Genomic DNA, 24,744 nt, shown 5'->3' on the forward strand with positions numbered 1-24,744 from the left:
GACCACATAGTGGCAGTTTCAACATACCACAGTTCCTTCCACTTAGTTTGTGAGGTGTCTCGGTTTTGACTCGTGTTTCTGTCCCTTTACTAAAGGTCCACAGTCCTAAAAATGAATAAATTACTTGAGTTACTTTCCAGTTTAAATTTTAGTTTTCCAGTTTTTCCACTTTGTGAAGTAAAGTGCATTTTAGTGAGAAAAAAACCAACAACACTTTCTTATAAATCTTATTTTTAAAAGGAAGTAGAGCAGTTAAGTTCATCAAACATAGTAAGCCTATACCAGTGGTTCCCAACTGGTGGGTCGCAGCTCAAAAGTGGGTCACGGGTCCATTCTGAATGGACTGCAAGTGAATAGCAAATATGTCAAGTTTGTAAAAAACACTTTATTTTTAATAACATTAAATTTCTGACAGCTTTATTTTGAAGTGCAGTTTCCTGCTGTAGAGTGAGTGACTAATGGACAGCTATTTGACAGAGACAGCAAACTAGCTCAGCGACATGACTAACGCAAGTATGACGCTGAATATATTAAACTGTGGGACCTTGAGCTGATGACTAAGGAGAAATCTGGACCCTGTGGCTGCACCAGTTGGGAACCACTGACCCAATTTCCCGCTCTTTACATCTCTTCCTTATCATAACTTCAAAGACTAATGTTACACACGAGAAATTATCATAGCTAACATTGGCTAGATAACAAGATTTTCATGTGCAACTGCAACGTGCTTGCAGAGGTCAGGAGTACTTCATGTAAATGTCTTTTTTAGAGTTTGGTATAAATCATCATTGTTGTCAAAACACAGGTGGTGCTTCGTTTTCTTACAGGCACCTGGAAACTGGCATCTGCAGGCGAGGTGCTCCTCACACACTCTTGTCCATATGCAGTCTATGAACTCTATCCTTGAATTTAGAGCACACAAATAACAAAAGTATAAATGGTTATTGTAGTGAAGTAAACAGTAGATTACTGGCTCAAAAATAGACTTGAGTATAGACTAAATGTAAGCTCCAGTTTAAAATAAGGAACATGAAAAGAACTACGTTTTTACTCGTGTGTGTAGGCTACCCCTGGCCAGAGTGATGTCACCCATTGGTTTGTAGACTCCCATTTTGAAGCCTCAAGTTTGGCATTTTGGCTGTCTTCATCCTGGATTTTGGGAGAAAGAGGTAGCCATATTTGCACAAATTTAAACAGGTGAGTTATATAACCCCCTCCTTGAAATCAGCTATAGAGACCAAAACCGTTTTTGTACCAGGCTGTAAACATGTTTATTTCTGCAATATAGGCCGTTTTAAAATGGGGGTCTATGGGGATAGACCTGCTTATGGAGCCAGCCTTAGGTGTCCATTAGAGGAATTACACTTTTCAGCACTTGTGAGTTGGTGCCATTTTTCAGCCCTGTAGACTGACGCTTGGCCACAACTAACATCCCTGTCAGTCTATTTTACCCATAAATAGTCCCTCAGTAGATTCTCCAAAACAAAATGATACCAATAAAATTACCTAATATGATAAAAGCTACTGTGATAGAGATGTCATTCATAGCCTGTTGCCCCTGCCTTGGACTATCACAGCCAAACCAAACATCGAGCTTATTTTAAGTTTCGTTTTGACCGGATGACACAGGTCACAAGCTGACCAAACAAATACACAAACCAGATGTCAGCTCCCGTAAATGACACCAACTGAACTGGCACAAGTGTGGAGAACAGTCAGTGAGATAGTGTTCTCAAATACTGTAGATGTGTTGATAGGTGGGTGCAGTGTGTCGTCTCCACTGCTGGCTTTAAAGATATTTTAATATTGCTCTGACTGTATGAGGCAGGAAAAGATCATTTTCATTCATAATGCTATCATATAATTTGAATTATAAATATAATTTACATGTGCCACTGTTCATGCATTCACAATCACAGGTTATTAAACGCGTTCCTTCTATATCCAATAAAACAGATGTGACTTAAAGAATGACTACAGCGCTTAAAAGGTTTCATCAAAACTCTTTTATAGAGCAGCTCTGCTGATATAGACGTCCAGCTCCCCCTCAGGTCAGTGACTCAGGGCCCACTTCCAGCACTCTGTGCAGGCCTACGCAATGCGGACACTTAGTCTGGCCGCACGCCAGCTCAGATCATCCAAATTGGATTTAGTGGAAAGTTAAGTTCTTTTTTCGGTGAGTAATTAAGTTTTTTCTTTGTCTTTCTGGCTTTGAGATGGGAATGAACTGAGTTTGTCAGCCATTGCTGTGTCTTTACAGCCCTCAAACAAACAGGGACATTGCATTACGGGTGATTTGTTGTGGTCAGAGCAAGTTTATGGCTCCAAATCAAATGTTATTTTACTCTTTAACTATGATCTGTTGACCATTACGCTGTCAGGCTTCGCCTCAGAGAAAATGTACATTGAGCAATTCTCCTTACTGTTGCATATTGGCTAAATGTCCAAACATCAGAGGGCAGTGGTGAATTTTCAACCTCAACGTTAGCTTTCTCTGACATGGTGAAACGCCTACCCCCGTATGTGAAGGAGCATGTGTGTGTGTGTGGTGCGTTAGGATGATGTACTGGCTTCCCATGGGAACATTCATCTGGTTTCCCTTTAACTAATTGGGAGAGAGGGAGGAGGTCAGTGGGATAAGAGGAGGAGGCAGAGACGGAGGAAGACAGACTGTGTGGGACGAGGAACGAATGGGAGAGGCTTAATTGAATGAAATCCTCTCTTGGTTTCAGATGCTGTAAACAAGGAAGAAATTTAAAACGAGGTCCATTCCTTATTGAATCCCTCTGGAGGACTCGGTTGCTTCTCTGTCTTCTCTCTTTTTTTCAGAGCATCACCTGCTACTGCCAACAACATCCACTACTCCGCCTTCAATTTAAACAAACCCTTTGACTGGAATCAATCTGTTACACCTAAACAGATTAGCAGTGTTTGGATAGAGCTGCATGCATGCAGACAGTATATCCAGGGCAGCCTCGCCCCTCAACCGCTCTCCCACCCTCACTCCCTATTCAACAGTAGCACACACAGCATATTCCTGATGAAGCATCCTGCTGTTTAAACTCTGGCTGATCTGTCTCTTTGCGAGCCCTAAATCAACCTTATGGGCCATTTTAGAAATTACTACCATTAAGAACTGCATACATACACTTTTCCCCACATTTGTGCTCAGAGAAGCAGGTCATGCTCACATGCGTCCGTGGCTACTGCTGATCCCGACGCTTGAATATGAAATTATATAGGAGGCATTATACTGATGGAAAACTCCCTTGTTTCTTGCCTGTGCTGTTAAATAGCCTATTTGTTTGAATACTTTGGCATCTGTCTGAGCTGAGTGTCTGCAATTAGATTAACTTGTCAATAAATTCTATTTTCTCCTGCGTTTTTTTGTCACTAAATCATTTTAAAAAGTTACAAATGTGGAAAAATAAGCTTATCTGCTTTCTTACTACTGAGAGCTGGTGCACTGTCACTGTTTGGATGGTAAATATGAAGCCGCCACCACCAGCAACTGGCTAACTTAGCTTAGCATGAAGTCTGGAAACAGAGGAAACAGCTAGCCTGGCTCTGTTCAACAGGAACGATTTCAATAGATATGAAGCTATGTTTGTAGGTGGTCAGGTTAGCTGAGGTGAAAGACCAAGAACAGCAGGAAACAGTTCGGCCTGCTCTGGTCTGGCTGAAATAATGCACCTAATAGCACCTCCAGGGCTTGCTGATTATCATGTTATATCCAAGCAGCAATCTCCAGGCCTGAAAAATGAAGCCAACATGGAAGTGCTAAAAAGTGTAGTTACTCAAATGGCCACTTGAGGCTGGCTCCAGAGGCCACTCAATCCCCAAAGACCCCCATGTTAAAATGTCAGACTTTACAGCAGAAATAAACATGTTTACAGCCTGGTACAAAAAACTGTTCTTTGATTTTTCAAGGCTGATTTTCCCTTTTATGACAACTGTACAGGGGGTGAATTTTTATGTGACTCCCCCATTTACATTTGAGTATTAAGTGACAGACTGTCTGCAGATAGTGTCCTCAGCTTCTCAGTCAGATCCGCCCCTCGCTCCTCCACAGCTCCAGCCTCTCTCCAGCCCGAATATGGTCACTTCTGGCTCCAAAAAATTGAGGTGGCGAGGGCCGAAATGCCAAATGTAAGGCTTCAAAACGCCACAAACTAATAGGTGATGTCATGGTAGCTACAGCAGTGTTTAATCATAGATATAATGTGTTAATTGCAAGCTTTAGATGAAGCTCTGTAGCCATTTTCCTGTTTCCAGTCTAACCAGCTGCTTACTTCAACTTTGTACTTTCAGTACAGACATAACACTGTGCAATACAACTCTTACAACATTATTCCTTTATTTGTTTTTTTAAATTTAAAAATATATTGTTAAATTTAAAAAAAAAGTTATATGCAGCGATGTTACATGATTTTCTTGTGCACTACAGAAATGCATGTCACATATTGTGTTTCTAACTTTTTTGTGATCAACATGTTGACTTTTTTGACACATTTACAGGCCCCGAAAACCCTTTTTCTTCATCCATCAGCTTATTATTCTGATTGATGGAGTTCTACAACATTTCCTTGTAAAGGTCTGCTTATTCTAAGACACAAATTTTCTGTATTTATGTTTTGGTCTGTGCATTTTTCATGTTTGAACTGGGCAGGACTTGATTGGAAAAGGTCATGCATTTGGTATACATATGTACAGAAGCATGAGGTATCCACTTGGAAAAAAGCTGCTCTTTATTTGCAAATTAACCTCAGAATTTTGAGGAAAGTTCATGGAAAAAAATTCTGCTCAAATGTTATTTTTTTCTTGTGAATGCATTACGCTTCCTTACTTACGCAGCAATTATGATTTATCGACATTCAGATCAAAAAGCGATTACAGTCTGAACTTGATTAAATTTTTTAAAGTATGTTTTATGTTGCAGAGAAAGATACAGGTCCAAGATTTGAAACCACGAGGCTTCAATTTTAAAGGAAAGAAAAATGATTGATCCTCCTCTTGAAGATGTCAATAGCGCTGGCTATCTGTCCTGCTTTGTACTGACACACAATAATGGAACATCACTGCCTGCAATACACCTTAAAGACAGACCTGAGAGAAACATTTTAAAATATCCCTGATCGAGTTAAAGCAGATCATTTTCATGTAACACTTTTGTAATGATAATACCCAGAGCTTAAGTAATAAAGGAAGGAGCGAAATCTGCCTCTTGTCAGCGTTTACGATGAGAAGCACTTGCATGATTAGATGTCTTGCGATCGATGCAGCTTCTTCTCCCAATCATTAAGACTGCTCTTAACAGATTACAGCCCCCTCCCAAACACGCAGCCTTTTCTCCTCCTCTTCCTGCTCCTCCTCCTGTCTCACTTACTCTCTCTTTCGGCAGATAGAACAGGGGGCTTGCCTCTTTGGCACTTCTTTAGCTTCCCCTTTGTATTTTGTCCTTTTCAGGGATTCTTCCCAAAAGCAACAGCTCACGTCTTCAGGTTCAGGTAGAGTTTCTCTGGTTTCACCTGAGCTCCACTGACGACCAGATGAACAGACAGCGGAATGAAAAAGACTAAACTGAAATACAAGAGGTGGTGGTGAACAGCTGACAAAAATGGACCTGCTGACAATCTTCTGTCACTTCCTGCTTTTATGTTTTGATCCATCTGCGGCCACAAGTCTCATCACAGGTAAGCTGCACACAGAAAACACAACACAGCTCAAAGACATGAACTCTTGACTCAGTTGTGGATCTGTCTTTTGTTTCTCCATGGCCTGCCTTCCTGACTTTATGCTGAATGTTTGGCACTTGAAGCGGATATATTCGAAGCCAGAGGTAGGCAACACACTCTTAAAATTACAATTTTAAAACATAAAGGCTTCCACAACTAATCCAGATGTGTAGATTTGGGTACAATATTCCCACAGTAAGATCCTTTCTTATGCTCAGTCCTCAAATGCAGACTGTTTAGACGATGCTTGTGAAATGTGAGGGAGCATGTTAAAAAAATTTAGTGCACATCTGGCACGTGTAATCAAGTGTGTGTGTGTGTGTGTGTGTGTGTGCAGGTCAACGTGTGTGCAAGGCAGGAAAAGGGAAGCCGTGCTACAAGCTGGCCTATTTCTCCGAGCTCCGGCGTANAATATTCCCACAGTAAGATCCTTTCTTATGCTCAGTCCTCAAATGCAGACTGTTTAGACGATGCTTGTGAAATGTGAGGGAGCATGTTAAAAAAATTTAGTGCACATCTGGCACGTGTAATCAAGTGTGTGTGTGTGTGTGTGTGTGTGTGCAGGTCAACGTGTGTGCAAGGCAGGAAAAGGGAAGCCGTGCTACAAGCTGGCCTATTTCTCCGAGCTCCGGCGTAGGCTGAACTTCGTAGATGCAGAGTTCGCCTGCAGACGGGACGGGGGGCAGCTGCTGAGCGTGGAGTCGGAGTCTGAGCAGAAGATCATAGAGCAGCTCATCACAGAGCTCCGCCCAACTGATGGAGACTTCTGGATCGGTCTCCGCCGTAACCATGGAGACGAGAACAGCAGCTCAGACTGCTCCTCACAGTACTACTGGCTGGATGGCAGCAAATCACCATTTAGGTGGGTAGGAGGGGGGGTTAAAGTGAATTTTAAATTCATGAAGTGATATATCAAATGGTTAATTTTCACTGCTGATTATAGGATGAGGACTGTGTACTGAAGAAAAAATACTCCTCATTTGTTTGGTCCTCTTCCTGATGTGATACCAGAGTTTTAGTACAAAAAATAACTTCCTCTGAAAATGTTTTTCTTTCTACAAAACCATTTTTAAATAGGCTAGTTTAAAAAATCTGATGATATATCAGCTCAATCTTTTTACGTGTGACACAAAAAAACATTTGCGATAAGGATTCCCTGATTTTTTTCACTGTTTCTGAATTACATATAACATATTTTGGCATTTTTGTACTGCAATGTCTTATCACTTGTCAGCCCATATACACCAATCAGCCAAAACATTAAAATAACTGACAGGTGAAGTGAATACCATTGATCGTTTCATTACAATGCAGTGTTCTGCTGGGAAACATTTGGTCCTTGCATTCATGTGAATGCCCCTTAATGCACTCCACTTACCTACACATTGTTATAGACCAAGCACCCCTGCTCATTGCAACAGTACCCCCGATGGCAGTAGCCCCTCAGCAAGGCAGTGCAATATGCCACACCGCAAAAACTGCTCAGGAATGGCCCAGGGAACGTGACAAAGAGCTCAAGATATCGACCTAGCTTTCAAATTCTCCAGATCCCAATCTGATTGAGTATCTGTGACAAACCAGTACCACAGAGGTCCTTTGTCCAAGCCGCAACAGGCCAGAGCCAACTCCAATCTACGGTGCAGCCTCTGACCTGTCGAGGCATGGACACGGGACCTCTGGGGGTGTCCTGTGTTGTCTGGCACCAAGGCGTTGTCGACCAATCCTTTTAGTCCTGTGGGTTGCAAGATAAGGTACTGGCATGCTCAATGGATGCTCGATTGGATTGGGATCTGGAGAAATTGGAGGCCAGGTTGACGCCTTGATCTTAGTCACGTCTGCCGAGCCATTCCTAAGCACTTTTTGTGGTGTGGCATGGTGCATTGTACTGCATGGGGGGCGCACTTATACATATATATATACTGTATCTGTATTAAGCTAATATAGACCAGTGGGATAGCCTGGCTGATTTATCTGACTACCTTCAGTATTGTCTAAACACAAGCAGCTTTTCTTTGAGGTCACAGTGACCTTTGACGGCCAAAATCTAATGAGTTATTGTTGCGTCCAAGTGGAAATTTGTGCCAAATTTGAATAAATTCCCGGAAGGTGTTCTTGAGATATCGCTTTCACGAGAATGGGCGGACAGGCAGACGCACGGATGGACGAAAACCCAAAAACACAATGCCTTCGGCCATGGCTATTGCCGGCGCTGAGTCACAAATAAATAGGAACTATATAATCAATGAATAACTACAAGCAATAACAAAATCTGACCACAAATGCAACGCCAGCTTTCAGTACTAAACGACTTTTGATACCCGGTGTAACAGCCACTTTTCAGGCAGTACAAAAAAGTATTAACGTTTGATTCTCGGTCTTGGTCTCAGCTTTTTTTTTTTTTTTTTTTAACCTTTTTTTAATTTAAAGTACGCTTTGTAAAAGAGCTTTTGAGGAAAAAAACGCTCTTTTACATGTACTTTCTTTGTGTGTGTTTGTTGTAGGAACTGGCATTGGGATGAGCCATCATGTGGCTATGAGGTGTGTGTGGTAATGTATCACCAACCGTCCGCTCCTCCCGGTCTGGGTGGGCTCTATATGTTCCAGTGGAATGACGACAATTGTGAAACCAAGAACAACTTCATCTGTAAATACACTGCAGGTAGTACCGCTACCACGGCATTCAATACTCTGTTACTGTGAAAATACTTGAACATTGTTGACTGTGATTCATTTTTTCCACAGAGAAGCCACAGGACCCGTCCCCGTCTCCCAACTCCACTCTAACAAGTAAAATGTGCTCAGTATGATTGTTAAAAAATGTCACATTATAGATACTTTGACAGTGAGTGTAATCAATATACTGTGAGTTTGAACATCATGGATGCTTTTCATTACAGATGTCTTCCCTTCATCCGTGCTGCCGTGGAATCCAAATGACCGCGACCAGGGCAGCAATACAGGTTGACTGACCCAAGACTCGTATTGATAAATAATTTTTTCTTCTCTGATGTAGTAGTCCAAACGCTGACATGTCAGTCACTAAATGTGTATCTTTCTGTCTGTTGTCTCTTTTAGCTCTGAATCTGATTTACATCATCATTCCCACCATCCCCCTGATTCTGCTGTTACTGACAGCGATCGGAGTCTGCTGCTTCAAACTGCTGGCCACACGGTGAGGAACAAATGCCAATGAATACTTTGATCTACTGAAAGTTAAACATTGATGTGGTCATCAGTGAGCAGATTGTTCTAAATCTGAGAGATGAAACCCCAACGTGAAAACAGTTTTTTTTAGCAAATGTTTCCTATATTTGCTTTTGTTAACATCCTTACCAGAATCATTATTAATGAGTCTTCGCTACCTAGTCTGTGACACTCTGCTCCAAGCCCATTCTTCCTACTGACTCACAAATATACAGTTTCATTTTTTTTTTAAAAAGCTGTAACATTTCCTATGACAGCTGGCACTGAAGCTTTTAGCAAACGTTCCTCAAACAGGAAGAAGCAGTGGGGACTATTTTCAACTCCGGATTAATATATGCTAATGAGTACAAAAGCAGGGTGAAGTAGTTGGGATTTGTTTCAAAATAAAATACAGAGCCTGTGTTCATCGCATTAAAGGAACCTGTTGCCTAGTGAAATGGTGGTCATGAATGTATTTTTAATCGTTCTTTTGATAACAATGAAGGTTTGTGTCACAGAGGAATGAACATTGACAATCTTTTTTTTTTTTTAAGATATTTTTTTGGGCATTTTAAGCCTTTAATTGATAGGACAGATGAGTGTGAAGGGGGGAGAGAGAGAGAGGGAATGACATGCAGCAAAGGGCCACAGGCTGGAGTTGAACCCGAGCTGCTGCGGCAACAGCCTTGTACATGGGGCGCCTGCTCTACCACTAAGCCACCGATGCCCCGAACATTGACAATCTTGTGCTACTTTGGCAACAAAAACGTTTCTGTGAGTTGGGAGGCCCACCCAGCCTAAAGCCCAGGTCAGACCAAAGATTTGCGATGAGACGAGTTGAAACATGCAACTACTTGCAATGCGCCGTTCTGCAACGTTCTAAAAACCTGCCGGTTCATGCCAATGCAACTAGATGAGACGGTGTGTCATCTCTATGCAAGAACTCTCTGTACCTCAGTTCTGTTTGCAGCTTTTCAGGCTTATTTTGTGGCTGAATAAAATTTGTAGCTTCTTCAAATATGAATGAGGATAGTGATAGTGTGATACTGGCTACAGTTGCATTTGTAGTAGTGATGAAATGGTGAAAATCATAAAATGAGCATCATATGGACGGTATTCATAATAAGTATGCCATCATAATGTAAGAAACCAGCGCCAACAACTTAGTCAAGCAGCGAGCAGCAGCAGCGACCCACTGTCCGACACCGACACACTGTGAGGACGGAAACATAGGGCTCGGTGGAGACGGAGCACCTGCCGCAGCAAGTGAACACGCCATCTGCAGTTATTTTGACTTGACAGTGGACTTCACTACAAGCTGACTGACTGTTGAAACAGTTGATGTGCGTTATGTTCTAAAACCAGCTGCCGGTGATTTGACCAGCTGAGCTGCAGGTGACATCATCAGCTGGCTTAAGTTCACGCTGTTGCAACTTTTCTCTGCAGTGTTCTAAAACAGTCTTTGTCAATCTTTGGTCTGAACTGGGCCTGTTTTTTTGGGGCCCTATGCAAAATCTTGTTTTGACCCCCTGTTTCAATCACTTACGAATACATACAGAATCTGCATCAAATTACAAATTACATTACATGACCAAATGCTACTTTTTACACATAAAAAACTTAATTTAATTTGACTTAGCTGCATTATTAAATCAAAGTCAAATCAAAGTCCGTCGCTGGTCTGTGTCAAAAAAGCAGCACTGGGTCGCCAACCGTGTTAAAAGATATTTGCCACCTGGCCTGATAACTTGTCTGGGGAAAGCCTGCGCAATAGTTGTCAGTAGGATCAGTTCACTCAGACACTGAACCAAAAGCTATTGTCACGTTAAATCCACACCTCAGTTTGAATTATAAAATGAAGATCATGAGCTTGTGAACCTCTTGATATTTATGGCTCTCTTCTGTGTTTGAGACAGGAGGAGGAAACAACAGAAATCAGAAGTATGCCAGACGGACCCAAGCTTCTGCCCCAGCCCGGCTCCAACTGACGTCTACAACGTCATTCGCTCCCAGAAGGAGGATGACCTGGTTTCAACTCGCCCGCACACCAAAAACACCTCCTTTTTATGCTCCTCCCCCGACACACCCACAGGTGACTACGACAACCTGGGGGGGCGGGACACAGAGAGCGGCTTTGTGACGCTTGCCAGCACAGAGAGCTGCTTCCTCAACTTTGACCTCAATGACCTCAGCCTTGGGCGTCGCACCAACCGTGACTTCTACAACACCAGCTTGGGCCGCTCAGCAAAGAGGGAGTTGAGGGACTTGAATGACAGCAGTCTGGGCTCCACCGGGCACAGAGAGTATTATGACAGGAGTCTAGGTCGTCGTACGACAAAGAGCGAGCATTACGGCAGCAGCGTGTACGGGGACCATGGGTTGTATGATGGCAGCATCAGAGGAGGGAGCGACCTCTATGATCCCAAACTGAAGCCTGGAAGTCACACAGTGAAGGCTGACCTCTATCAGACATACATCACCAACGGCAAGGACGACACTTACCAGACCAGCCTAGGAACCTTTGGAAACCGAAAATCCTACCAAGCAAACCTGGACAGCTACAGAAACGGCCTGAATCTTGATGCCGGAAGGAGATACTACAATGAACAAGAATGGATCAACAGAGAAAACTACTGATCCTCTGAACAGCTACCTTAGTGTGTGTATAGCAGTGTGTGTGATTGTGTACAGGACCAAGAGGATGAAAAAAAAACTGTGCACGTACATGGTTGTAAATGTTTGTATAGTATGTGTCTGAAGCCTTTTAGGGGATTTAAATGAGATGAGGACATGCTCAGATGAGATTTTGTTACTGACCCCACAATTTGTAGCTCATGGGCAGACTAGGCCCGTGTGGCAATTCGTTTGTGATGATCAAACACAAATTTGTTAAGGAAAATGAACTTAAAATTGAAGGATCAGCTTATACAAATTACAACAAAATGAAACAAAACGATTTCCATTCATTTCACACATCAAAGTCTGTTTACAGGTGTTGGGAGCACTACTGCACAGGTGGCTTCAGATGGAGCTGCATGAAATCTGAAAAATCGCCTCAAGTGATGTCATTTGAGTCAGCGTCGGTTGGTGCTGGAGACTCCAGGTGTGAGAAAAAAGCAACCTGGGAAGCGTGAGTTTAGCAGACCTCTCAACTCTGCCTGAAGCTACAAGCAGCGGCTACAAAGTTACATTAGCCGCCACTAGCATGACACACCTGAATCTCATGCTGCATATTATTTACCTCAGAAGTCAGAACTGGGAATGATGTCACACCCAAGTTGATCACATTCCAGTACAAGTCGGAAAACCAAGATGTTGTTTGCAGTATCAGTTCCATCCAGGTTAGCCATTACTACCAAAACTGGATGATAAAAACGTATTACGCTGAATTTTGCCCCTACAGACACCGTAGCTACATGTCAGTGGATAAAGTAGGACAGTCTTGTATATACAACTGTTTTGATGAGACACAAGTGAAGCAGAAGTGCTAATAAACAGCATATTACCACAGCTTTCACTACTGTTGATGCACCGGCCATCTTGGATTTTGAGATCAGGGCTGGTGAGGTCCCTCCGACTTTCCTATAAATGTGTAAAGAGAACTGGACACAGCACTCAATTCAATGAAAGTTGCTCGGTGGTGCATGAAACCAAAAACATACAACTGCCATGTATAAATTACCCAGATGATCGGCACTGCTTCTGCATCAGTCGGCCCTTAGAGCAAGCGCACGAGAAACTTCTGCCTGCCACGACGGCTACTTCCTGTTCAGTGCTCTGCTAACTTCAATGGGGATAAATGATTTAAATGTGCAGCTCTTCTAGACTCTAGGCTTTGCAGGGGTTGTGACACTCAAAAAAATGTGTCCTCTGATTTTCTCTGTCTCTTTCGCAATGCTAAGTCTATGTTAAAAAGTCTCTTTGGGCACAATGGCATCATGAGATGGACTCGAAAGTTGTAACTCCACTGTTTGGTCACTACAAAGATTGTCGTCAAAGCCCGGCGCACTTCCTTAGGGCAGATATCCAACTTTAGGGGGGGTTCCAGTTGAAATTTCCGACCGGGAACTCTGACACTCCGGCTTCCAAGTGCAAGTGGAACACACCATCAGAGCAATCTGTTGGTGGTCAAGTTGCATTGTGGGAAATGTAGGAGCCATATTTTGACAAGAAAGAAGAATGCATTTTTTAAAAACTGTGAGTCTGGCAATGTTACAGGGCAATTTCAAATTGGTGGAATACTCTTACTACAATTACTACAAACAAATGCACACAGGAAATCTGGGGGCCTTCAGAGGCGACTGATTAAGCTTTGGTGAGAGGACGCCCAGTAAAGAAGCCACGTGAGACCTCAAGTATAGCATGTAGTACCTCGGATGTGACTGAGTGATTATGAGCGACTTTGATAGTGAAATGTGTGTGTGTGTGTGTGTGTGTGTGTGTGTGTGTGTGTGTGTAGCAGCCTGTTTGCATGGCCTTGTCATGCTGCCCTTGCTTGGTAGGATAACTATCAACGGTCTTGGACCCTTATGTTTGCTGTGCCTGTTCAAAAACTTTTAACCTCACCCACGTTTACCTGATATAAACCGGCTACCTCAAACAGATCAAGACACAATAAACCAACACTGCTNTGTGTGTGTGTGTGTGTGTGTGTGTGTGTGTGTGTGTGTAGCAGCCTGTTTGCATGGCCTTGTCATGCTGCCCTTGCTTGGTAGGATAACTATCAACGGTCTTGGACCCTTATGTTTGCTGTGCCTGTTCAAAAACTTTTAACCTCACCCACGTTTACCTGATATAAACCGGCTACCTCAAACAGATCAAGACACAATAAACCAACACTGCTTGAGAGAGCGAAGGCTGGATATTTTCTATGTACTGCGAGAGTGTTTTGACATGGCCTTAAACTGTGAGATATCCAGATCTTGCATTGAATTTATTAACGGCGTTCTGTCTCCTACTGAGGAAATCAAAGACAAAAACAATGCTAGCAAGTGGAAAGGTGGCTCTTGCAGTAAATTTGAGTTGCCCGCAGCCTGACCACAGCAATGGCATGATATTGAAGAGAATGATTAAATATAGCATCATTATTATTATTTATTCAGAATGTATAATGCCTTGACATCTCTCCTGTAAGTGAGAGTGGTTTGTATGTTTGTTACATCTTCAAATAAAATGAGATTCAATTGAATCTGTCTGTGTGATGACGTGATTTTACTGTCCCGATAAAAAAACAGGAGGGTTTTATTCGCAGTCAATCAAGTTTTTATTAACATTCCAAGTTAAATTACTAACGCACCCACGCTTTCATTCATCTCCACCACTCACATCCAACAGAGCACACAATAAGATACTGTTCAAGTTCAGGTGAGCAAACACTACAAGATTTCTTTGATTCATTATTTAGAAAAAAAACACATCCATTCAGGCCACGTTTTTCAGCAAAGTATGAAAAGAAAACACTTATCTGTGTGTATCGGCCTGTCCTGGGCTTAATACATATAAAAATCTTGTAGTGTGCATCCACTCTAAGACATTCATTTACACACAAACACACACACACACACACAAACTGAGATAAAACGTTTTACATACAGGTCCAGCTGATCCCTGCCAAGCACACATACATAACATTTTCTCTTCAGTCAATCACACACACACCCACAAGCAGACATAACGTCCTTAAAGGGTCTGATATCTTCAAATGAGACATGAGACAAATATTTCAAGACACATGCATGCATACACGTCCACACATCATTCACACGAATACCAGCTGCTTTGAGGGGAAGTGATTGATTTCCAGGATTTTGTACTTGTGGCCAGGCTGAGGTCCAAAGGTCAGCCGTGGGTCCGCTTACGAGGCTGCTTTTGCCGCCGCGGTTTCAAGATGACGTAGCGCCTGTAGGTGGTGTGATGATCTGATATAAACGGGATGTAGAACGCTCTGAAGAGGGGAGACGACCTGAGAGAGAAGTATTTCTTATTAACAAACTTGCATCAGCCTCTTTTAGGCCTTAGTGCAGAGGAGAAATTTAAATATTAAGCAGATACTTCTTATTCTTTCCAGTCTGTATTCTGGGCCTTCTTTAACCTTTAAGCTTTTATAAATTTAGAAATGTATATTTGTATGAACTTCAGAAGACTTGAGAGCCATTATTTCTGTGCAAATTCTGCATTTGTGAACATACCTTGAGGCTTGAAGGAAAGGCTTATAGGCGATGACGTTCCACTCCTCTTTGTTGGCTGAATAACGTGGCTCCAGCGGCGTCTCTTCATCTATGTCCAGATCTACTAAGTAGTGGCACTGCCGTAAATCCACCTGCCCAGAGCACAAATTTCACAATTAAAATGCAACTGCTATTGAGTGCAGTGTCCATGTGTCAACATGTGTATGAGCAACTTACATATCTGGTCGGCTCCTCCAGGTTCTGGTCGTTCATGTTTGCTGGGATGATCTGTGTGGCCAGAGGACCAGACGCGTACGGCTGAGGCAGCTGCCCTTTAAACTCAGACTGAATGAAGTGCAGTTGCCAGCTGGGGATTAGAACCAGAAACTATTAGCAGATGACACAGTCACATCTGGAAATGGCAAATACACTTCCATACTTTATTAGACATTGAATAGCTGCGTAGGAATCTTGGATACTGACTTGTGTGGTAGCAGGAAGCTGCTTGGAAAGCGGTACCACTCTTTGCCAACACACACACTGACAGGTCTGCCTTCAGGGACTGAGTGAAGAGTCGGATCCTTGGCGATGCGATGGAACTCTGGGTACAGGTCCAGAGGGGCGTGGTAGCCTGTAGACAGAGGAAAAATCTCATATCATCCATCATGAAGTGTTGCTTTTGTTGCCTGACACTGCTCCTTACACTGAGAGCAGTGTCTGTGTGTACACACACCTCTGAAGAGAGCAACAGAACGAGACAGTGACAGCACTGTGAAGACCGCAACTGTGCTTAGAGCCAACCAGTTGGAGGAGACGGTGTAGTGCTCCAGTCGGTACCGCTGGAACAGGAAGTGGTAGCATTTCTGCAAAAAAATAAAATCAATCTGTTACAACTCAGTATTTACAGATTCTAAAAAAGGGGTCTGCTGAAGTTTTGCTACTAGAACCAAAATTGGAAAAACATACCTGTAGAGAGGAGAGGGCTACTGCTCCGCTGAGGCAGATGAGAGGGTAGATGGGAAACAGAAAACGCTCTTCTTTATGAGGTCTTGTGAAGAAAACCAACATCCACAGATACATGGGAGACAGAGTCAGCCAGTATGGACGGCCCAGGTTCTGTACTGCAGAAAACACACATGTGCACAAGCATGTGAAGTTACACGAAAAGCTGCTTCAAGAATTTACAACACAGCAAATAAACTCTTTAAACATGTGTTAGATTAGATTAATGTCTAGTTATTGCTGCAAACTTATGATGCCGATACTAAGCAGGACTCAGGTACAGGACATTTTTAATGGCAGGGTACAACAGTTTTGTAATAGCATCAGTTAATAGGTACAGGAACCATCACATAAGCTTTCAATCTGTTCCCCAGAATAACTTGTTAAATACATGAAACAACGGGGGAAAGTACCCAAGTGCGTCACAACCACACCTCTTATTATTATGACACATACTGCTCTGCTGAGGCAGACGCCTAACGACCTTTCTATCCCCCAAAAAGGGCAGGCAATGACAACAGTTAGTCTTTTTTTTTAGTGCTGGTGTATAAAAACAAATTGTCCTCACCATTGAACCTGTGTAACAGTGTCTCCATGAGAGCTGTGAGTGGCAGAGAGAACAGTGCCAGAGCAAACACCAGGTTGAAGTTCAGGATCCCATTTGCAAAGTAGAAATGCCATGGCTCTGTACCTGAAAATTAAACAATGAAAAACATGCAAAATATTACAGCTAATGTACAAACAATCACAATAAAGACAATACAAAGTTACTGCAAGAGTTACTTAAAGAGAAAATCCACAGACGAGACGGTTAGAGAATTTGTTATAACAGGTGAAACACTGACTAATGATGGTGGAGACACAAGCCCAGAGGTCCTTTACATATTTTGTAACTGTCTGTGAATTAAGTTTATGTCTATTTACAACCTGCTGGCACACTGTCAAAGATCTGATATGATAGTGTTGATGCGCCCTCTACAGTCCACTATAAACAGTGCAGCTTTAAATTTTTCAGGTTTTTAATTTAAGATCCATCCGCTCCATTCTGACTCCTCACTTCCAGTACTGTTTAGAAAAAACAAACTGTTAATGGTGCATTTAACTGTTGCTTGACAAAACTACTCATGGAAATGTCGCTGGCTGAGGAATTCTATTTCTGATGCTCTGACTAACTGATCAGTTCTAGTAGAGTCCTACCGTTTTCTTGCTGTGATTTAAGATTGTTCACCTATAAAAAAGATTAGAGCTTATATATTGCATTTTGTTTATACTTCATACTGTGAATCTCTTCACATCCCTTGGCCAGTTGTGCACATTTCTGCACAAACTACCACTTCTAAAAAATGAAATGAAAGGAAATTGGATGCTGATTCTGATTCTGTTTTTCGCACAGCACATTAAACAACGATCACCGGCTGTTGGCTTGTGGCTGTAATAAAACCTGGTATGGCACAAAGCAGTTTTAATCATGCAGACTCTTTGCTCTGCAGTCGCTGTAATAAAGCACATGCCCTAGAAAATGGCTCCCTGTAACATGCAGAATTAGATAATATGAAAATGTTGTTTCTCTTCAACAAAATGAAACATAATAAAAAGCACTTTATGACAAAATAGAGGGAGCGTGTGTTCCCGAGCTGAATGGGCAACATCAGATTCTGTTTTTTGCCAACAAGATATAAAATGATACAGTAGTGATGTGTGCTTTTTGTATATTACCATACAGATCAGGTCCGTGTGGTGTGAAGACGTTATACAGCAGAATATTGAGCGGAGCAATGACCAGTTTGCCATAAAAGAAAGAGTCTACTGCCATGAGGGGTACCTGAGAAACACACACAGGATAAACACAGAGGAAAGTGATAGACCTTTATACATTTACCTTTCACAACATAAACATGATATTGTGTAATTTTTGAAGAATTTCACACGCAAATATATACAGTGTGTCTTTGTTATATTATTTTCTGTATGACATATTAATGACTAACTCTCCAACACTGTCCTGCACACACTGCAGCTGTGACACTGCAAATAATCTCATATACAGGCACCTTTGTCCTGTAATATGCAAATTTAAAGTTTTAAAAATGCATTCTCACCAGCAGCAGAAGCAGAGCGACAGCCGACCAGGTGATAAAACTTTTCCACTGCCTCTTTAACACCAGCAGGTCGAAGGCGATCGGAATCCTGCAGAGAAAATAAAGTATAGCTTCATTAAGAGTAATAAATTTCGACGAGCCTGTCTGGGGGGGGAAAGGTGTAGCTGACAAATAGGCATTTTAGTTTATTATCTTACCCGACCAGAGCGGAGAATGGCCATCCAACGATGGCGCCAGCAGCCACACCCATGATGGCTAACGGAGTTGAGTCCTGAAACCACCCCGTCATGGCAACCAGCGTTGTGTACATACAGAAAGAGGAAGGCAGGAATGCTGAGGAGCAAGAACATAAGAGGATGATCACAAAAAATGAGCAGCAAGCCACAAACCTGAGTCAATATGTTACCTCTGCAAAGCCTTACTCATCCGACTTTCATTTGAGCAGAACAACAAAAAATATCCCTTCTTAAATGTACACTGCACACTGTACACATGGCAGTTCTGCTCCATATTTTTGATCAGTGTGCTGATTTGGCAATAAAAACGACAGACAAATACAGCTCTGTAATAAGTTACTCGAAAAATCTGGAAGGCAAACACCTGGAAAAGAGAGAACCTAGAAACGTAGTAGGGATGAAAGTGAGTAGAAAAAGAGTAAAAAATACAGAATGGTGAGAAATGACAGCAGAGATGGAAACGGATTAACTAAGCGAATAAATCTGACCAACCTGCAGATGAGCAGAACATTCCCGTGCTCAGGACAAGGAATGCCAACATCAGACGGCCCACATGCAAACCAAACTTCTTACAAACTGCCCTGTCAGACACAAACCAAACTGTTAACTTCCATATCATATATAGATATTTATAAAGAAACATCTAGTCAATCATCACAAAACTCTTAAGCCAAGGTGCTTACAGTAAGATGCCTACTTTAATTTATTTAAGAGGAGCGTAAACTCACTTGTAGAAATAGAGCTCACAGACACAGCAGGAGAACGCTAAGACACATCGTACAAAGTAGAACACCAACACCTGCAAGAGTCACAACACAAGCCTGAAACCTCTGCAAATACTCCAGCATTATGACATACACGTCTCTATAATAGAACAGTGGAATACCTTGTTTGTCTGTAGAACATGGGCGTGTAAACAAGCAGGCAGAGCATGTAACCACAGGTAAGTGTAGGACCTGATGGCGTACAATGGAGAATATTCCCACGTTTGCATCCCTGTGCCGTACAGCAGGTAGTGCATCTGTCAAAACAGTCAACAATTGCAGATTATTGGAACAACAAAGAGATTCTGACACAGATATAAGAAGATCCCTGGCACAAATGACAGCAAGCTGCACTTGAGGATGTCTGATAGTAGTGAGTGGCACTCACAGGCTCCCAGTAGTTGAACGTCTCATCGCAGTCTGAGATGTTGCTGAGCAAAGCTGCGCAGAAGCGTGCGGAGAGCAGGCATTTAAATGCTGTCGAACCTTCTGGAGCCCATACCTGCCCTCCCCGACTTATTGATCTATTTAAAAAAAAAAAAAAGACACAGATGTACAAATGCAAAATACCATAGAATAATATATGCATTATTATTAAAATCTGTTTCAGCAAAATGTATTTAACAACATCAAAATGTACTTCAATAGTTTATCATGTCTGCTTTGTGCATATTTAATAGAAGATGACCCAGTCTCATTAGCCATCTCCAGCAACCTAATGAAGCTGTACACTGGCCTTTGATGCTTCTCTGTGTGTTTTAACATAATGCAGGCTTAATTGATTGATGTTTCCACTGCACCTGCTTTTAATAAAACACCAATAAAGGCCCCCATTATGGTAATCATTTCAGAGCTGGCTAATTAATATGCCCTTAATTACAAAATTAAGCGTTTGGTGGAACACAAAGTAAATGTCAGCTCACAGCGGAGGACAGATAAGCCTGTATTACTCCGAGGACTGAAAGACAGAGAAAACACAAATGAACTATGTCTGAGCAATATCACAACTGTATCAAAAGGCCTATTAAAACTAATTATATGTTAGGCAGTGGCACAGCTGTCCTCCACTGCTCTCTGGGTTCCAGTTTTTCACAATTAGTGGCCTGTTTGGTGTCTGTTTTCAGCTCCTGGCCATTCCCTGTTTTAAGTCGTGTGAGCACGTGTGTATTTTACAGATGTAATTAGGGATTACAGCCGATATTGTCTTTAAAATTAAATATCGGAATCTGCAAAGAAAGTATTGTATTTCATGTCTCCATCTGCTGGTGGGCCATCATGATAAGGGTATGCATGCATAATCGGGGTGGGCAATATGGCCATAAAATAATATCACAACATTTCATGGTATTTTTGTGATAATGATATTCTTGAGGATATAAAAAAATAGTAAAACAAATGTATTATTAATCTAAGAACACTGAATGGCAACAAAATAATTGATAAACAGTTTGCCATCAAATATTCAGTAAAAACTAAACATAAATTAACATTTCTTTAGATTGTGAACAACAACAGTAACTCAGAGTGAGATTCAGATTCTGTTTATAATATTATTGGTTAAACAAAACAAAATCTACCAGAAATTACACATTTAAACAGCTCCCAAATACAAAAACAAGTACCCTGGGATCTATATATATAAATCAACAGGTGATTTCCTTCTTTTAGTAAAATCCTAAATGATTGAGTTGTTCTTTTTTCCACCTGGACCTTTATGCTCTGCCATTTCTCCTCTTANCTGTAGAACATGGGCGTGTAAACAAGCAGGCAGAGCATGTAACCACAGGTAAGTGTAGGACCTGATGGCGTACAATGGAGAATATTCCCACGTTTGCATCCCTGTGCCGTACAGCAGGTAGTGCATCTGTCAAAACAGTCAACAATTGCAGATTACTGGAACAACAAAGAGATTCTGACACAATTATAAGAAGATCCCTGGCACAAATGACAGCAAGCTGCACTTGAGGATGTCTGATAGTAGTGAGTGGCACTCACAGGCTCCCAGTAGTTGAACGTCTCATCGCAGTCTGAGATGTTGCTGAGCAAAGCTGCGCAGAAGCGTGCGGAGAGCAGGCATTTAAATGCTGTCGAACCTTCTGGAGCCCATACCTGCCCTCCCCGACTTATTGATCTATTTAAAAAAAAAAAAAAGACACAGATGTACAAATGCAAAATACCATAGAATAATATATGCATTATTATTAAAATCTGTTTCAGCAAAATGTATTTAACAACATCAAAATGTACTTCAATAGTTTATCATGTCTGCTTTGTGCATATTTAATAGAAGATGACCCAGTCTCATTAGCCATCTCCAGCAACCTAATGAAGCTGTACACTGGCCTTTGATGCTTCTCTGTGTGTTTTAACATAATGCAGGCTTAATTGATTGATGTTTCCACTGCACCTGCTTTTAATAAAACACCAATAAAGGCCCCCATTATGGTAATCATTTCAGAGCTGGCTAATTAATATGCCCTTAATTACAAAATTAAGCGTTTGGTGGAACACAAAGTAAATGTCAGCTCACAGCGGAGGACAGATAAGCCTGTATTACTCCGAGGACTGAAAGACAGAGAAAACACAAATGAACTATGTCTGAGCAATATCACAACTGTATCAAAAGGCCTATTAAAACTAATTATATGTTAGGCAGTGGCACAGCTGTCCTCCACTGCTCTCTGGGTTCCAGTTTTTCACAATTAGTGGCCTGTTTGGTGTCTGTTTTCAGCTCCTGGCCATTCCCTGTTTTAAGTCGTGTGAGCACGTGTGTATTTTACAGATGTAATTAGGGATTACAGCCGATATTGTCTTTAAAATTAAATATCGGAATCTGCAAAGAAAGTATTGTATTTCATGTCTCCATCTGCTGGTGGGCCATCATGATAAGGGTATGCATGCATAATCGGGGTGGGCAATATGGCCATAAAATAATATCACAACATTTCATGGTATTTTTGTGATAATGATATTCTTGAGGATATAAAAAAATAGTAAAACAAATGTATTATTAATCTAAGAACACTGAATGGCAACAAAATAATTGATAAACAGTTTGCCATCAAATATTCAGTAAAAACTAAACATAAATTAACATTTCTTTAGATTGTGAACAACAACAGTAACTCAGAGTGAGATTCAGATTCTGTTTATAATATTATTGGTTAAACAAAACAAAATCTACCAGAAATTACACATTTAAACAGCTCCCAAATACAAAAACAAGTACCCTGGGATCTATATATATAAATCAACAGGTGATTTCCTTCTTTTAGTAAAATCCTAAATGACTGAGTTGTTCTTTTTTCCACCTGGACCTTTATGCTCTGCCATTTCTCCTCTTATCATCATGCTGTAACCTGTGACAGGCTGTTAAGATGCCAGAACTATCGCACAGTCACATATATGCAGTTTTTGGTCGAGCCACGAATGTCATGTAGGTTTACATTACCAATAATTTATGACAAAATCACTTGATGACACAGACTCTAGTGTGCGCACAGCGAGAGAAGAGAGGGAGAGACGCTGTGCTGCTGCCGGAGGAGCCGCTGAATGAGTTCCCTCTGAGTCTAAGACGCCACAGTTTATGACACGCTACTGAAGCTGCTCCTCTTTTTAGACAAGTCTAAATATCGTGGGTATCACGATATAACTTTTTTATATATTATAAATTATACCAGTATTATCATGAACGATATGATATGGCACACCTCTAATGCATAATATGATGTTAATTCCACTACAGAGGAGACGTGATGATCACTAATATTAGGTGGGGAAAAAGTGGAAATATCAATACTGGTTTTGGTTATCGGTCAAATGAGTTGTTACATATCGGCATATCACATATCGGCAAAAAATCCAACATCATGCATCTCTATATGTCATACATTTATATATTTTGATGTTGAATTTAAAACCTTTAATTCATCCATTCATTTGTGTAACCACTTATCTTGTTAAGGGTCGCAGGGGAGCTGGAGCCTATCCCAGCTGACACTGGGAGAGAGGCGGGGTGCACCCTGGACAGGTCGCCAGAGTGTCTGTTTTCACACTAGTCGTTTAGTACAGTCATAAAAGCATGCCACATTGTATTTCACTACACATGTTGTCTGTACTGCATGTGACAAACTTTTAAATCATTGAATCTGAAACCTATAGTTACATCATTTGTAGTTTCTAGTGGGGCGCTTACAATGAGCAGATTGCTGAGGATGTCAGACACCATATTATCTGTGGAAACACACTTTACTTATTTCCATTACCTATCAGTGCTTATTTTAGTTAGGCTACCTCCCAGATGTGGACAGCTGTATGCTTACTCTAGAAGCATGTCATTATGGTAACAGTGATAACCTCCACTCCTCCTTGTGTCCGGCAGTGTTTCCTCCTGTTCACACCCCTCATCAGATTAGCCGGCTCAGATGCAGCTTAGCATTGATCCTCACGTTACGTTTTGTTATGACACGTCATCCCACAAACTGATAGTAGTTATTTGAAGAATTTCAGCAAATATCAACAACAACAATTACTGATCTGAAATAAACGTTCATGCCCGTGCTGAGCACCAGCTGACCCACTGGTTGTCAGATATCATAAACCTGGCAGGGTGACAGCTGGAGGGGATGAATGAAGAACACCAGGTAACCCAACTGCGTTATATTATAAACATACTTTAATAAAACACGCAACTAACTAAGCGGAAACACAACTTAACAGCCACTGTACTTCAACCTGCTATAAACTCATAGTCCTGTATGTTGTTTGGTGAACGTTATCAACCGTTGATATCTTGTTGTTGTGATCCAAACTTGCCTAACGTGTCAAAGTAGCTAGCTAGCTTAGCTTCCCCCGCTCGAGCTGTCAGTCAGACCGGGGATGGAGCCCGCAGCACCGGCGTCTCCTCTCCCGGTTCATACTCACTCTTGTCGGGTCTCTGTGGTTTTACTGTCATCACCGCCCTTCTCCTCTTTCGGTGGCCGCGCCTCGGCGGGGACGTTCACGTTGTTTGCATCTTGTCTGCTGCCTCGCCTGGTTCGCTGCCGAAGCGCCTTGGCCGCCATGTTTTCCGATTCTGCACCCGAGTGAGACTTCGGTAATTTCCGCCGCTGTCCGGTTATTGACACCTCTCATCATCACAGTGAATGGATGGTAGTGGTCTCAGGATGAAACCTCTCAGTCAGGTGCACTCAGCTGTCTTTTAACCTTGTTCTTATCATATATTCTTATTATATATTTTTTGTCCTTATCTATTTATTTATTTTTTATGATTATTTTTATTAGGTTTCAGCCAAAGTTTCATTTTTCATCACTGACAAACAACCTTACTATCACAATCCAATAATAATAGTAATAATAATAATAAGCATCATCACCAACAAAACAATCACATACAAATTACTAGCCAAGTCCAGTTCAGAGGGGTCCACCATGTCCAAGACAGGTTGCCATATTCTAATAAATCTCTAATATTGTCATGAAGTGTATAAGTCATTTTTTCCAGAGGGATAGTTCCCTATACCTCCTCATACCAGTTGTCCATTGCAGAGACTTCCTTC

The 24,744-nt window shown here is 41.6% G+C and overlaps 2 protein-coding genes across 4 annotated transcripts; one reads left to right on the forward strand and one right to left on the reverse strand.

Annotated features, from left to right (window-relative positions):
• The first annotated feature begins 3,859 nt into the window (after positions 1-3,859).
• Positions 3,860-14,056, forward strand: layna (layilin a). 2 transcript variants are annotated; one of them, XR_007569711.1, is made up of 9 exons: positions 3,860-5,693; positions 5,819-5,839; positions 6,300-6,597; positions 8,237-8,394; positions 8,478-8,522; positions 8,633-8,695; positions 8,811-8,907; positions 10,835-13,369; positions 13,591-14,056. XR_007569711.1 is itself a non-coding variant. In XM_050040804.1 (8 exons), exons 1-8 carry the CDS (start codon positions 5,618-5,620, stop codon positions 11,553-11,555), a joined length of 1,479 nt encoding a protein of 492 aa, XP_049896761.1. In that variant the 5' UTR covers positions 3,860-5,617; the 3' UTR covers positions 11,556-13,529. The 2 variants fall into 2 exon arrangements, 1 of the variants encoding a protein (XP_049896761.1); XM_050040804.1 differs by lacking the exon at positions 13,591-14,056 and having other exon boundaries at positions 10,835-13,529.
• Positions 14,057-14,157: 101 nt separating this feature from the next.
• On the reverse strand, positions 14,158-24,274 carry alg9 (ALG9 alpha-1,2-mannosyltransferase). 2 transcript variants are annotated; one of them, XM_050040803.1, is made up of 15 exons: positions 24,110-24,274; positions 19,575-19,710; positions 19,309-19,443; positions 19,151-19,221; positions 18,915-19,003; positions 18,384-18,519; positions 18,187-18,274; positions 17,804-17,909; positions 16,656-16,778; positions 16,052-16,206; positions 15,819-15,948; positions 15,569-15,716; positions 15,323-15,452; positions 15,107-15,237; positions 14,158-14,880 (listed from the first exon to the last, which is right to left on the reverse strand). In XM_050040803.1, the coding sequence occupies exons 1-15, from the start codon at positions 24,247-24,249 to the stop codon at positions 14,757-14,759; spliced, it is 1,842 nt and encodes a 613-aa protein (XP_049896760.1). In that variant the 5' UTR covers positions 24,250-24,274; the 3' UTR covers positions 14,158-14,756. The 2 variants fall into 2 exon arrangements, with proteins under 2 accessions (XP_049896760.1, XP_049896759.1); XM_050040802.1 differs by lacking the exon at positions 19,575-19,710 and adding an exon at positions 21,182-21,317.
• Between the last annotated feature and the right edge of the window lie 470 nt (positions 24,275-24,744).

This window comes from Epinephelus moara, chromosome 3, assembly GCF_006386435.1.
Source record: "Epinephelus moara isolate mb chromosome 3, YSFRI_EMoa_1.0, whole genome shotgun sequence".
Classification (NCBI taxonomy): Eukaryota; Metazoa; Chordata; class Actinopteri; order Perciformes; family Serranidae; genus Epinephelus; species Epinephelus moara.